General features: G+C 43.6%; 1 protein-coding gene across 1 annotated transcript; it reads right to left on the minus strand.

Moving 5' to 3' along the window:
- Nucleotides 1–897: 897 nt before the first annotated feature.
- Nucleotides 898–11,000, minus strand: LOC110534917 (tektin-2-like). Its single transcript, XM_090215062.1, has 9 exons — nucleotides 10,845–11,000; nucleotides 10,560–10,685; nucleotides 9,935–10,140; nucleotides 8,850–8,993; nucleotides 8,384–8,498; nucleotides 3,245–3,352; nucleotides 2,380–2,523; nucleotides 1,303–1,382; nucleotides 898–1,115 (listed from the first exon to the last, which is right to left on the minus strand). Exons 1-9 carry the CDS (start codon nucleotides 10,998–11,000, stop codon nucleotides 920–922), a joined length of 1,275 nt encoding a protein of 424 aa, XP_090071188.1. The 3' UTR covers nucleotides 898–919.
- Nucleotides 11,001–13,716: the final 2,716 nt, after the last annotated feature.

Raw genomic sequence — 13,716 nt, forward strand, 5'->3', positions numbered from 1 at the left:
TAGCCTAGCGGTTAAGATCTCTGGTTCAAATCCCTGAGCCGACTAAGTGAAAAATATGCCGATGTGCCCTTGAGCAAGGCACTTAACCCTAATTGCTCCTGTAAGTCACTCTGGATAAGAGTGTCTGCTAAATGACTACAATATTTAAACAATTCAGTGTGTGGTTGTATTTACACATATTAGAGCTTCTGTTGGTTTCTGTTCAGGAGACACGGGCGATACAGTAACAGAGGAGAGAGGCTTCAGGAGCATTTTGAGGACAACTAGTAATGGTGAACCATTGATTACAGTACCCAAGTACTTTCGCTACACTCCCCAACTCAAAGATGGACTCATGAAAGGACAGTAAGTGTGTAAAACGCTTTGGGAGGAGCTTCCTTCCCTGTGAGCAGCAAGACCTTTCAGTGCATTGGAACAATGTGGAAAGCGAACTGCTTTGTTGGCCAATTGACAAGTTCTAAAATTGGAAATATCAACTTTTTCCCAGTGTGTTGCCTATTTTTGTAGTAGCTATCATTTTTACCCCGCCTCTCATTATACTGAACTACACTAGACATTCTTACCCCGCCTCTCATTGTACTGAACTACACTAGACATTTTTACCCCGCCTCTCATTGTACTGAACTACACTTGACATTTTTTTATAGAACGCTCTAAAATGATTCATTTTAAAAACAATTCCTTATTCTGTAATTTTTCTGCATTGTAAACATATTGTATATTTTGCTGTGTATTCTTTGTAGTAAAAAGCAGTTTTTAAACTGTGTGAGGCTTCAGTTAAATTGGTCGCTATTGTAAATCCACAATTCAGTCAGGGAATGGGAGTCAAAGTACAACCGCTCCATACGTGGTGAATTTCAAAACGCTTTACAGCCATGAATAAAAGGGTGCTTGCGTTCATGCGTGTGTGTCCACCTCATCAGAACATCTCTCTGGTGAAGCCGGGGATGGGGACAGTGACTCCAGGGATGATCTTGACTGTCTCGGCCATAGACAGGACCTCCAGGTGCTGGCGGATGTGGTCGCTACGCTGCTCCAGCTCCAGGGCCTCCTGCTTCCTGGACAGATCCTCACCCATACAGGCCTGTTGCTCCTCTAGGGACTGCAGAGAGTGCCTGGTACACAGGGTCACAGAACAGCAACACAGGGTTAGATGGTGGGGGGGGGGGGGGGTCCTTACATTAAACGGCAATATGCTATGAAAGGGAGCACATCATATGTTCAATATGCTGTGAAAGAGTCATACGAGGTGGATATATGACGTGCTCACTTTCATAGCAACTCAATAACACATACACTCACCTAGACTTGGCTAGATTCTGCTGTAACACTTCTATGGTGGCTCCCAACTGCTTAGCCTCTTCCACCAGTCCAGAATGCACCTACAGAGATCACAGAGTCATGGTATGGACACACATTATATACTGAACAAAAATATGAACGTAACATGCAATCATTTCATTGATTTTACTGATTTAGAGTTCTTAGAAGGAAATCAGTCAATTAAAATAAATTCATTCATTTAAGGTGGCTGGGCCAGGTGGCTGGTCTCAGACGACCGTGCAGGTGAAGAAGCCGGATAAGGAGGTTACACGGTCTGCGGTTGTGAGGCCGGTTGGACGTACTGCCAAATTCTCTACAACTACATTGGAGGCTACTTATGGGAGAGAAATTAACATTCAATTCTCTGGAAACAACTCTGGTGGATAATCCTGCAGTCAGCATGCATATTGCACACTCCCTCAAAACTTGAGACATCTGTGGCATTGTGGTGTGTGACAAAACTACACATTTTAGAGTGACCTTTTATTGTCCCCAGCACAAGGTGCACCTGTGTAATGACCATGCTGTTTAATCAGCTTCTTGATATGCCACACCTGTCAGGTGGATGGATTGTCTTGGAAAAGGAGAAATACTCACTAATGAGGAAGTAAACTAATGCACACATTTGAGAGAGAAAAAAAAAATGCACATGGAACATTTCTGGTATATTTTACATCAGCTCGTGAAACACGGGACCAACACTTTACATGTTGAGTTTATATTTTTGTCCAGTATACTATGACCAACAGAGACACTGCTCCTTTTCCATGACAAAATCAACCTTTACAACAACTCAGGTCCTCTGAAGGGTCAATCTGCGCAGGCTTTCATAAAACAAATGTCTGAACACACAATGACCCTCCAAGACCAAAGAATACCCATTCCTGCTTTACAAGTTAGAATCAACCATAGAAATAGAATGAGTAGAACGAACATTGCCATTCAAGTTAATTTCCCTTGACGTGTGGACCAGCGTTCATAGTGAGTGTACTGTCAAATTGCCCTGGATTGAGGGGCTTTTTCCGCATTCCAGTAATTATATTATTATGGTTCTACCTGGTCTCTGCAGAGGTCCACTCCGGGCCTTGAGTTCCTGTTCTCCAGCCTGGTATGGACCAGCTTCAGGGGACACTCTGTAGCCAGCAGCTCCTGCTCAAGATGATGGATGTCCCTCAACAGCTCTGTGATCTCCTCTCTGGTCTGGTGGGACAGACAGAGCCAAAGGATCACAGAGTCAGCACTGAGAAGCCTGAGAAACCTCCAACAGCTAAGAAGGGCCGTCTAGAATTGCCCTCTTTGCTTTCTAAACTCTATGCTAGTCAATACTACCTTATCACCATCTATGCTCTCTATGGTTCTTGGTCTAGCCTTTAGCTCTCACACAATAGCTGATTCATTCATTCCACTTCTTGTTCGGATCTACTGTACTCTACTGCATATATAATGTTACTGATCCAGAACACATTCATGAGAAACCTAGGCGATCTGCCTTCCCTGCATTGACCCCAGTCTTATATAATCCCACCCTGTGCATTCCAGACACTGCTATTGTTATTGCCTCTGGACTTCCTTACCAGGACTATATGTATTCATGTCTATGGAGATGGATAGGGCCCAGTGGAGCGCTAACAAAGGAAAATGGCTGTGCTGCTCTGATTAGAAGGGAGATCAGTTGAAGGGTGGAGAGAGCAGCTTTAGGTCAGTGCGTCTCAGAGGTGGGGGGGGGGGGGGGTCTAATGGGTTTAGTGGATGTATAGCATGAGAAGGACCCAGTGTAAGAGCTAAGCATGTCATTAATGCTTAACAAGAGCCTTTCAAAGGCTTAGCTCTTGATACAAGGTGGTACATTTAGTCAAAACAGTATTTTGCATTGAAATACATTTTCCATTGTGCACCCTAATGAGCAGGACTCCATACTCACAGCCGTGTGCTGCCAGTGCAGCCGACTACAGGCCTGCTGGAGCTGGTGGGCCCTCTTGCGCAGGTTGAACCCAGTGGTGACCCACTGCCCCTCCAGGTCATTCTGGCTCTAAAGGGACATAAGAGATGGGGGGGATCAGACACCACACAGAGGAGAGAGATGAGTAAGAGTCTTATGGTGCAGTAATAAGGAATATGTGGCTCGTATTCAGAAAGTCTCAGAGTAGGTGGGTTGATATAGGATCAGTCTTGCCTTTTAGATCCTAATGAATAAGATTATATGGACCAGGGGGACCTGATCCTACAGTAGATTACCACTCCTACTCTGAGACACTCTTGGAGAGGATGATCTTGCTATACTTAGTCAGATACACATCAGTTTATGAAAATGGCCAATCGTGGCAGTTTTTTTATTTTTTATTAACATGTCCTTTAAACTTATCCCAAAAACATGCTTATGATGTTTTCAAAAGGTGATAACAATGTCCTCTTCAGACTGTGTGAGTGAGAATACCAGCAACCCTCAGGAACACATTACTACAATCCCCTCGTAAAGATGATCTTCAGCATTTATTGATCAGACTCCCGTTCCTGTTGAATGCTTCTGTACTGTATATCGATCAGGATGATATTCCTCGGATACAGTTTACACCGCTTCAGCCTGAGCCAAAAAAAACAAGTGCTACCTCATGCCTTTGAAATAAACCCATATGTCCTCCTCAGCTTAAACAATCCCCGACACCAGCATTCCAATAAAACAGTTATTGAAGTCCACTTGCTGGTGTCTTTGCAATTCATTCATGTCCATAATTATTGGCACCTTTGATAAAGATGAGCAAAAAAGACTGTATAAAATAAATAATACAAATTCTGAGCTATATTGTATATAATATTTGACCATAGCGTCTGACCATAGCACCGCCTGGAGTTTGATGAACGCCATTGGCAATTGAATTGGATCCAGTGCTATTTGGCCACATATACAGCATATACAGAAGCAGTGAATTTGGAAAGAATTCAGACCCCTTAATTTTTTCCGCGTTTTGTTAGGTTACAGACTTTCCTAAAACGGATACCAAAAAACAAATCCTCATCAATCTACACTCAATACCCCATAATGACAAAGCAAATGTATTAAAAATAAAAAACAGAAATATCATATTTACATAAGTATTCAGACCTTTTACTCAGTACTTTGTTGAAGCACCTATGGCAGCAATTACAGCCATTAGTCTTCTTGTGTATGATGCTACAAGCTTGGCACACCTGTATTTTGGGAGTTACTCCCATTCTTCTCTGCAGATCCTCTCAAGCTCTGTCAGGTTGGATGGGGAGCTTCGCTGCACAGCTATTTTCAGGTCTCTCCAGAGATGTTCAATCAGGTTCAAGTCTGGGCTCCGGCCACTCAAGGACATTCAGAGACTTATTCCGAAGCCATTCCTGCGTTGTCTTGGCTGTGTGCTTAGGGTCATTGTCCTGTTGGAAGGTGAAGTCTGAGGTCCTGAGCGCACTGGAGCAGGTTTTCACCAAGGATCCCTCTGTACTTTGCTCCGTTCATCTTTCCATCGATCCTGACTAGTCTCCCAGTTCCTGCCACTGAAAAACATCCCCATAGCATGATGCTGCCATAACCATGCTTCACCGAAGGAATGGTGCAAGGTTTCCTCCAGATGTGACCATTGACATTCAGGCCAAAGAGTTCAATCTTGGTTTCCTCAGACCAAAGCTTGTTTCTCATGGCCTTTGGCAAACTCCAAATAGGCTGTCCTGTCATGTGCCTTTTACTGAGAAGTGGCTTCCGTCAGGCCACTCTACCATAAAGGCCTGATTGGTGGAGTGCTGCAGAGATGGTTATCCTTCTGGAAGGTTCTCCCATCTCCACAGAGGAACTCTGGCGCTCTGTCAGAGTGAACATTGGGTTCTTGGTCACCTCCTTGACCAAGGCCTTCTCCCCCGATTCCTCAGTTTGGCCGTGCGGCCAGCTCTAGGAATACTCTTGGTGGTTCCAAACTTCTTCCATTTAAGAATGATGGAGGCCACTGTGTTCTTGGGGACCTTCATTGCTGCAGAAATGTTTTGGTACCCTTCCACAGATATGTGCCTCGACACAATCCTGCCTCGGAGCTCTATGGACAATTCCTTCGACCGCATGGCTTGGTTTTTGGCTTGGTTTTTGCTCCGACATGCACTGTCAACTGTGGGACCTTATATATACACACACGAGTGTGCCCTTCCAAATAATGTCCAATCAATTGAATTTACCACAGTTGGACTCCAATCAAGTTGTACAAATACCTCAAAGATGACAAATGGAAACAGGACACACCTGAAGCTCAATTTCGAGTATCATAACAAAGGGTCTGAATACTTGTGTTTTTACTTTTAATACATTTGCAAAAATGTCTAAAAACCTGTTTTTGCTTTGTCATTATGGGCTATTGTGTGAAGATAGATGAGGATTTATTTTATTTAACACATTTTAGAATAAGGCTGTAACGTAACAGAATGTGGAAAAAGTGAAAGGGTCTGAAAACATTCCGAAGGCTCTGTATAGAGAAAAGTATCTCATACCTACGGTAAAATATGGTGGTGGATCTTTGATGTTATGGGGCTATTTTGCTGGTACTGGGGCCCTTGTTAAAGGTCAATAGCATCATTAACTTTTTCTTTTTACCAGGACATTTTAACCCAAAACCTTGTTTCCTCTGCCAAGAGACTGACACTTGGCCGGAAGTGGATCTTACAGCAAGACAATAACCCCAAGCACTAATCAAAATCCACAAAGAAATGGTTAATTGACCACAAAATCAACATTTTTCAATGGTCATCTCAGCCTCTGGACTTACATTTACATTAGTCGTTTAGCAGACGCTCTTATCCAGAGGGAGTTACAGGAGAAATTAGACTTGAATCCCATTGAAAACCTGTAGTTTGATTTGAAGAGGGCAGTCCATAAGCACAGATGGAGGATATTAAGGATCTGGAAAGATTCCGTATGGAGGAATGGTCTGAGATCCCTCCCAACGTGGTCTCCAATCTCATAAAACATTTTAGAAAAAGCTCAGTGTCATTATCCTCTAAAGGGGAGGGTGGAGCACTGAAAACAGGCGTGCCAATCATTTTAAACCCCATCTTTGTGAGTTTTTTTTTATTAGTTGTTAAACATAATCTCTATATCTGAGCAATTGTATTAGTATAAAATAATACATTTTCCACCCCAAAAATGTGCATGCAATATAGCTCAGTACTTGTATTATTTATTATATACTGTCTTTTTTTCTCATCTTTATCACGCTGCTAATAATTACAGACCTGACTGTATATATATTTTTTAATTGTGGCATATCAAGAAGCTGATTAAACAGCATGATCACTACACAGGTGCACCTTGTGCTGGGGACAATGAAAGGCCACTCGAAAAATGTGCAGTTTTGTTACACAACACAATGCCACAGATGCCTCAAGTTTTGAGGGAACGTGCAATTGGCATGCTGACAGCAGGAATATCCACCAGAGCTGTTGCTAGAGAACTGAATGTTAATTTCTCTACCATAAGCCAATGTAATTTCTCTATTGGAGGCCAACGTAATTTTCGAGAATTTGGCAGTATGTCCAACTGGTCTCATAACCGTAGACCACGACGTGTAACCACGGTAGCCCAGGACCTCCACATCCAGCTTTTTCACCTGAGGGATGGTCTGAGACAAATCACCCAGACAGCTGATGAAACTGTAGGTTTGCACAACCGCAGAATTTCTGCACAAACTGTCAGAAACCATCTCAGGGAAGCTCGTCGTCCTCACCAGGCTCTTGACCTGACTGCAGTTCCGTGTTGTGGCCATAGAAGGAGACGTGGAGAAGTGTGCTCTTCACAGATAAATCCCAGTTTCAACTGTACCAGGCAGATGGCAGACAGCGTGTATGGTTTGCTGATGTCAACATTGTGAACACAGTGCCCCATGGTGGCAGTGGGGTTATGGTAAAGGGCAGGCATAAGCTAAGGACAACGAACACAATTGCATTTTAGCGATGGCAATTTGAATGCACTGAGATACCGTGACAACAGCCCATTGTTGTGCCATTCATCTGCCACAATCACCTCATGTTTCAGCATGATAATGCACAGCCCCATGTCATCAGGATCTGTATAAAAAATGTCACAGTTCTTCCCTGGCCTGCAAACTCACCAGACATGTCACCCATCAAGCATAATTGGGATGTTCTGGATCGACATGTTCGACAGCGTGTTCCAGTTCCCGCTAATACACAGCAACTTCACAAAGCCATTGAAGAGGAGTGGGACAACATTCCACAGGCCACAATCAACAGCCTGATCAGCTCTATGCAAAGGAGATGTCACACTGCATGAGGCAAATGGTGGTCACACCAGATACTGACTGGTTTTCTAATCCAGCCCCTACTTTTTTTTTTTAAGGGTATCTGTGACCAACAGATGCATATCTTTATTCCCAGTCATGTGAAATCCATAGATTAGGGCTTAATGTATTTATTTCAATTGACTGATTTCCTTATATGATCTGTAATTCAGTAAAATCTTTGAAATTGTTGCATGTTCCTTTAATATTTTTGTTCGGTGGTATATATTTATTTTCAAAGTATTTTCATTCTATTCAAATGGGGCTAGCATGAAATGAGAGGGGAGCCAGAGGAGGGAGATGCAGAATAGGGTATGGGCCAGGATTTGTACCCATTCTGGCTCCACCAGCCTCAGGCACATATACAGTTTGAAATGGGCAGCAAGCATATTATGAAAATACAGTCCAAAAACACTTAGAAATACCAAACATCCCTTTTTTTATTAGTTTGTTATGGGAGTTGCCCTATATACCTAATGGAATACATTTCCATACTGGGTAAAATGGTCTCTGACCGTACATCCACACGAGCCCCCACCCTCCCCAGTCTCCATTCCCCGACCCTGACTTCCTGTGCTACTAATAACATGTATCGCTCTCCTCCTCCCCCAATACACAGATGGTTCCACCCACACATTATTTTCTAGGAGTAGGTTTAAGTTGCCCCTAGACACTGATCTAAGCTCAGTCTTGTGTTTTGACCTCTAATGGTTAAGGTTAGGATTTGGGGAGGGTAAACTAATCCTAGATCAGTCCTCTAGCACCTGTATCCTTGTAGAGGTCATCGTCTCCCTCAGCTGTAGGGAAGCCTGCATCTCCTCCTCAGCCCGGGTCACGTTGTAGTGGGTGAACTGCTCCCACTCTTGGTGTGTGGAGGCACTGCAGGGTACAAGACAATAAATCAGCCACAGTTATACATCGGTAAGTACTGTACACTACAAGTACTGTGTTATAAATTAGAAAATGTTTCAGGTTTAGAGGATCAGTTGAGGTTTAGTGGTTCAAATGAACATAATTCAAGATTTAGGTAAATGCTGAGAATTGGTCTGCCATTGAGTGTTCTGCTATCTGAACACCAATACAAAGTATTTAGGGGTGACGACTATGTAAAACAAAATTCCTAGAAATATCCTAGAAATATCCAGTATAATTTCACTCATGATCATCTCCTTTATTCTACACATGTTGACTCAGTAGGTTGACAAGGCACTACTCTGCTCCCATCCTTACCTAGTGGGTACGTGGGTGGGGTCAGGCTTGAAAGATATGTCAGGTGACCTGTCTGTGAGTGACAGGCATGATAGGTCCACATCCAGGGCTTCAGTCTTGTTGGATAGGTCAAAGGTCAGCTGTTGGTGGGCTTCCTTGAGACAGCTTGAAGTTAAAAGGAATAAACTTTATTGATGCTACATTGCTAAGAAAGGAAATTAGATTTATCACCCGCATAGAACTATAGACACGCAAGCATACATCAGGAGATCCTATTAAATTACTAGAGGGGATATATCATAAACCCTCAAAGCTCCAGAACGGTATGATAATGGCAGCCGTGTTGGTCGGGGAGAAATCCAAATGGAATGAATGGCAGTAGAGGCATACATGATACATTTCCTGCTTTTACTTATGCAGGAAAATAAAATAAAGGCATGAGATGTATCAGAAATTGTGTAAAAGAATTGTCAACCTAAAATATTGTCATATAATTATGAATACAGTTTACACAGGTTTTAGACCAATTTTCTGTATAAATAGCCTCTAAAATATCATCAACTGATTTCAGCCAGTGTATGGCTGTGGATTGACTGCATTGTTTGTATGGAATATTGGCAGTTAATTTGAAAAAATAAAACTGTCTGGCTAGTTAGCTAATAAACATACTGTGAAGATAATCTTTAAATTGATTGTTTTCACAATATTTTAAAATCACAGCACTGGCTGCCCAACCACCTGACCAAAATGGCTAACTTTTATACTGTCATAAGATAGTTCATGTCCATTCTAGTGTTCTAATTCCTAATTATATGCATACATCAGCACACATAGGCTACAGAACGCAGTGGAATGTTAACGAATCCTGTCAAATTTGCTGCAATTCATCTTAATGAAGCAATGGTGAAATGAAATCAGGACGACACATATGCCTCCAATTGTCAGTACCATCCACCCGTTTCGGTTTCACATCGCATTATCCTTCATTTTTAAGAGCAACACAGCTGCCTGTTAGATAGAAACCCTTTATGTTCCATGGATCAATTAAACCATATCCCGAGACACAACCAAAGACCTTCGGCAGTTAAATCTCTATCCTGTCTTACCAGAGCTGCTCGAAGGCCTTGCTGATGTGCTGCTGCAGCTCTTGCTGCATGGTGTCAATCATCTGTGCCTCCCTTTTCAGCTGGCCCTCCAGGGGGTCACTGACCAGCTCGCTACCCCGCCGGCCCTCTCTCTGGGTCAGACACTCCACTACCACTTCCAGGGGCATGGCCGTTTCTGCCAGGGCCCTCTCTGTCTCTTCCTTCACCTGGGAGAGAGACAGAGACAGACAGACCGGGTTGACAATACAGTTTGTACTAAACGCCCAAGGTCGATCCGCTAGACAATTAAACATGTGTTCTATCATTCATTGTCAACCAACACACATACTTCCAGAAATAACAAAAATAACACCCCTCAGGCATAATTAGATTATGATTATCTTACTTAATAAGGGTAGGATTTGGGTAGAGTAGACTGCACCAGACTACACAACAATACATACAAATAGCATAGTAGAAAGTGGATTCCCAAAGGTCCCTAGAGTTAACAAATTAGGGACACTGACAGATTCTGTTCTGTGACATGCGTACTACAGTATAAGTGTTGATGACGTTTTAGGTTAGTAAATTGATTTGAACATTAAGTAGTTTTCCCACATTTCCTGCCATAACAAGTATTAGTGACCTGTGTCAGAGCTTTGATCTCTCTCTCCATTGCCTGTACGCAGAACTGCAGTCTGTCCTTCTGCTCAGTGACCTCATTGATCCTGTCAACCAGCCTGTCTCGGCTGTCACTCTCATCCCAGCGTGTCTGACAGAGAGACGGAGAAGAGTCCACAGTCACACACAGTATTACTTTGTTATTATGGGGTATAGAGGTGAACATGAGTTGGTCATCTCTCTGTCAATGCATTCCCTTCTGGCTGGCATCAGGCATTCATAACAGTCCCTTATCTCTCCATCTCTGTACCTTACAGGCTGTCTTGTGCCTCAGGGCCCGCCCCTCCTGCCTTGTCTGCTGTGAATGGTGGCGTTGATGCTCGGCGGTGTCCGTGAGTAGCTTGTTATTGGTCTCCCAGTCTGTCACCCAGTAACGCTGACCGGGCTTCCTACTCGTAGTGGCCATTCCTACTAACATAAATAGACAGCTTGAATTGAGTAAGTCAGTCAAAGGCTGTAGAGACCTGTATGCAGGTCTAGATACAAAGATAAATTCCTTTCCACTAAAATGACATTTTTGAGAGTGTTAAAATCCAACCATAATGTGCACACAGGCTGTTATAGCACTTCCTGATGTGAACCAACTGGCCTAAGTTTCTACATTTGTTTTCTTATCATCACATGTCAAATAGTAGGGTATGAAACCTGGCCATGCTCAATTGAAAAGGTTTCATAGTGCTTTAAAGTAAATATTTTCTAATATTTGGGTCGACACAATAGGAAGCAGGGTAGTAGTCATGACTGCCATGTAAATGCAACTGAAACTCTACCCAGCTATCGGGGTTGCTGCGGGGGGTGCAGAGCTGTTGGCCGGAGTAGGGGTAACCAGGTGGAAAGCATGGCTGGCCGTAGAAAAATGCTTGTTGAAATGATCGTTTATCGTAGATTTATCATGGTGACAGTGTTTCTTAGCCTCAGTGCAGTGGGCAGCTGGGAGAAGGTGCTCTTATTCTCCATGGAATTTACTGTGTTCCAAAACTTTTTGGAATTAGGGCTACAAGATGCAAATATCTGTTTTAAAAAGCTAGCCTTTGCTTTCCGAACTGACTGTGTATATTGGGGGCTATTCGATGCTAATGCAGTACACACCACAGGATGTGCTGGTCAAGGGCAGTCAAGTCAGGAGTGAACCATGGGCTATATCTGTTCTTAGTTCTACATTTTTAGAATGGGGAATGCTTATTTAAGATGGTGAGGAAAGCACTTTTAAAGAACAACCAGGCATCCTCTACTGACGGGATGAGGTCAATGTACTTCCAGGACCAAGGCCAGGTTGATTAGAAAGACCTGCTCGCTGACGTATTTTAGGGAGTGCTTGACAGTGATGAGGGGTGGTCGAATGACTGCGGACCCATTACGGATGCAGGCAATGAGGCAGTGATCGCTGAGATCCTGGTTAAAGACACCAGAGGTGTATTTGGAGGGCAAGTTGGTAAGGATGATATCTATGAAGGTGCCCATGTTTACGGATTTAGGGTTGTGCCTGGTAGGTTCCTTGATAATTTGTGTGAGATTGAGGGCATCTAGTTTAGATTGTAGGATGGCCGGGGTGTTAAGCATATCCCAGTTTAGGTCAACTAACAGTATGAACTCTGAAGATAGATGGGAGGCAATGAATTCACATATGGTGTCCAGCGCACAGCTGGGTGCTGGATTTTTAAAAGTAGAAGCTCAAACTGTTTGGGCAGATACCTGGAAAGTAAGACAGAACTCTGCAGGCTCTCTCTGCAGTAGATTTCAACTCCGCCCCCTTTGGCAGTTCTATCTTGACAGAAAATGTTGTAGTTGCGATTGGAAATTTCTGAATTTTTGATGGCCTTCCTAAGCCAGGATTCAGACAAGGCTAGGGCATCAGGGTTGGCGCAGTGTGCTAAAGCAGTGAATAAAACAAACTTAGGGAGGAGGCTTCTGATGTTAACATGCATGAAACCAAGGCTTTTACGGTTACAGAAGTCAACAAATGAGAGCTCCTGGGGAATAGGTGTAGCACTGAGGTCTCCGCATGCGTGAGGGGTGGGACAAAAGAGCTATCTTAGGCATGTTGAACAGGCTTGGGAACTCTACAGTGAAATAAAACAATAACTAAGCAAAACAGCAGTAGACAAGGTATATTGACATTAGAGAGGGGCATAAAGCAATCACGGGTGTTGGTCGGGAGAGCTAAGACAACAACGGGTAAATGGTGATGAAATGGGCAGAGAGGGTCAGTTTGGTACACAAAGGACCTGAGTTTGAGGCTGGGGCCGAAAGATAAACAAAATGAAGTAGTGTTATTGAACAGACCAGCAGGCATCAGCTGTGTAGTCGAGTGATCATAGGGTCCAATAAGCAGCAAGAGGTGTGTCAGGGAGCCGTTCGGTAGTCGCTACTACGCTAGGCGAGCGGGAGACACTGCGTTCAGAAAGCTAGCGGGCCGGGGATAGCAGATGGCTCTTTGGCGACATCACAACGGAAAAGCCTATTGAGACCACATCGGACGATTACGCCGGCAGACCAGTCGTGATGGATCAGCGGTGCTCCGTGTCGACTCCGTCGGCTGGCCGGGAGATGGGCCTAGCTCTAGGCTAGCTCAAGGCTAACTGGCGCTTGCTTCGGGACAGAAGCATCAGCCAATAGTTGCCACTTGGTTGCAGCTAGCTAGCTGCGATGATCCGGTGTAATGGTCCAGAGCTTTGGCAGGAATCCGGTGATGTGGTGGAGAAAAGCAGTCCGATATACTCTGGGTTGATATCGCGCTGTGCAGACTGGCAGGTAATTGTCCAAGCTAAACCTGGCTAGTGTCCGAGATAAAAGGTGAAGACCACTAGCAGTGGCAAACAATGACAAGTAGCTAGTTTGGTGGCTATCTCCTAATGGAGGTTCCAGTTATAAGGTATAAAAATAATAGCAGATCCGTACCACATTGCGCGAGGCGGCTTCAGGAAAGTATGTTTAGTTCGTAGATGGAAAGTGTGATTAAAATATATGAAAGAAATTAAAAACAGACTATTTACAAACTAATTAACACGGGACAAAGCAAACACACGTCCGACTGCTACGCCATCTTTGTGCACTGTTGGGGAATAATCAGAATTGGTTGGTAACATAGGTAAGATGTTTTATATTAATCATATGCTTATGAG

Source organism: Oncorhynchus mykiss, chromosome 2, assembly GCF_057628025.1.
Source record: "Oncorhynchus mykiss isolate SJ-2025 chromosome 2, ASM5762802v1, whole genome shotgun sequence".
Taxonomy (NCBI): Eukaryota; Metazoa; Chordata; class Actinopteri; order Salmoniformes; family Salmonidae; genus Oncorhynchus; species Oncorhynchus mykiss.

Coding starts and splice junctions, on each gene's coding strand:
- LOC110534917 (XM_090215062.1), bottom strand. CDS start 11,000: ATGGCCACTACGAGTAGGAAGCCCGGTCAGCGTTACTGGGTGACAGAC. Junction 10,686..10,844: donor GGCACAAGACAGCCTGTAAG/GTACAGAGATGG, acceptor TCTCTCTGTCAG/ACACGCTGGGATGAGAGTGA. Junction 3,353..8,383: donor TGACCTCTACAAGGATACAG/GTGCTAGAGGAC, acceptor ATGTCCCTTTAG/AGCCAGAATGACCTGGAGGG.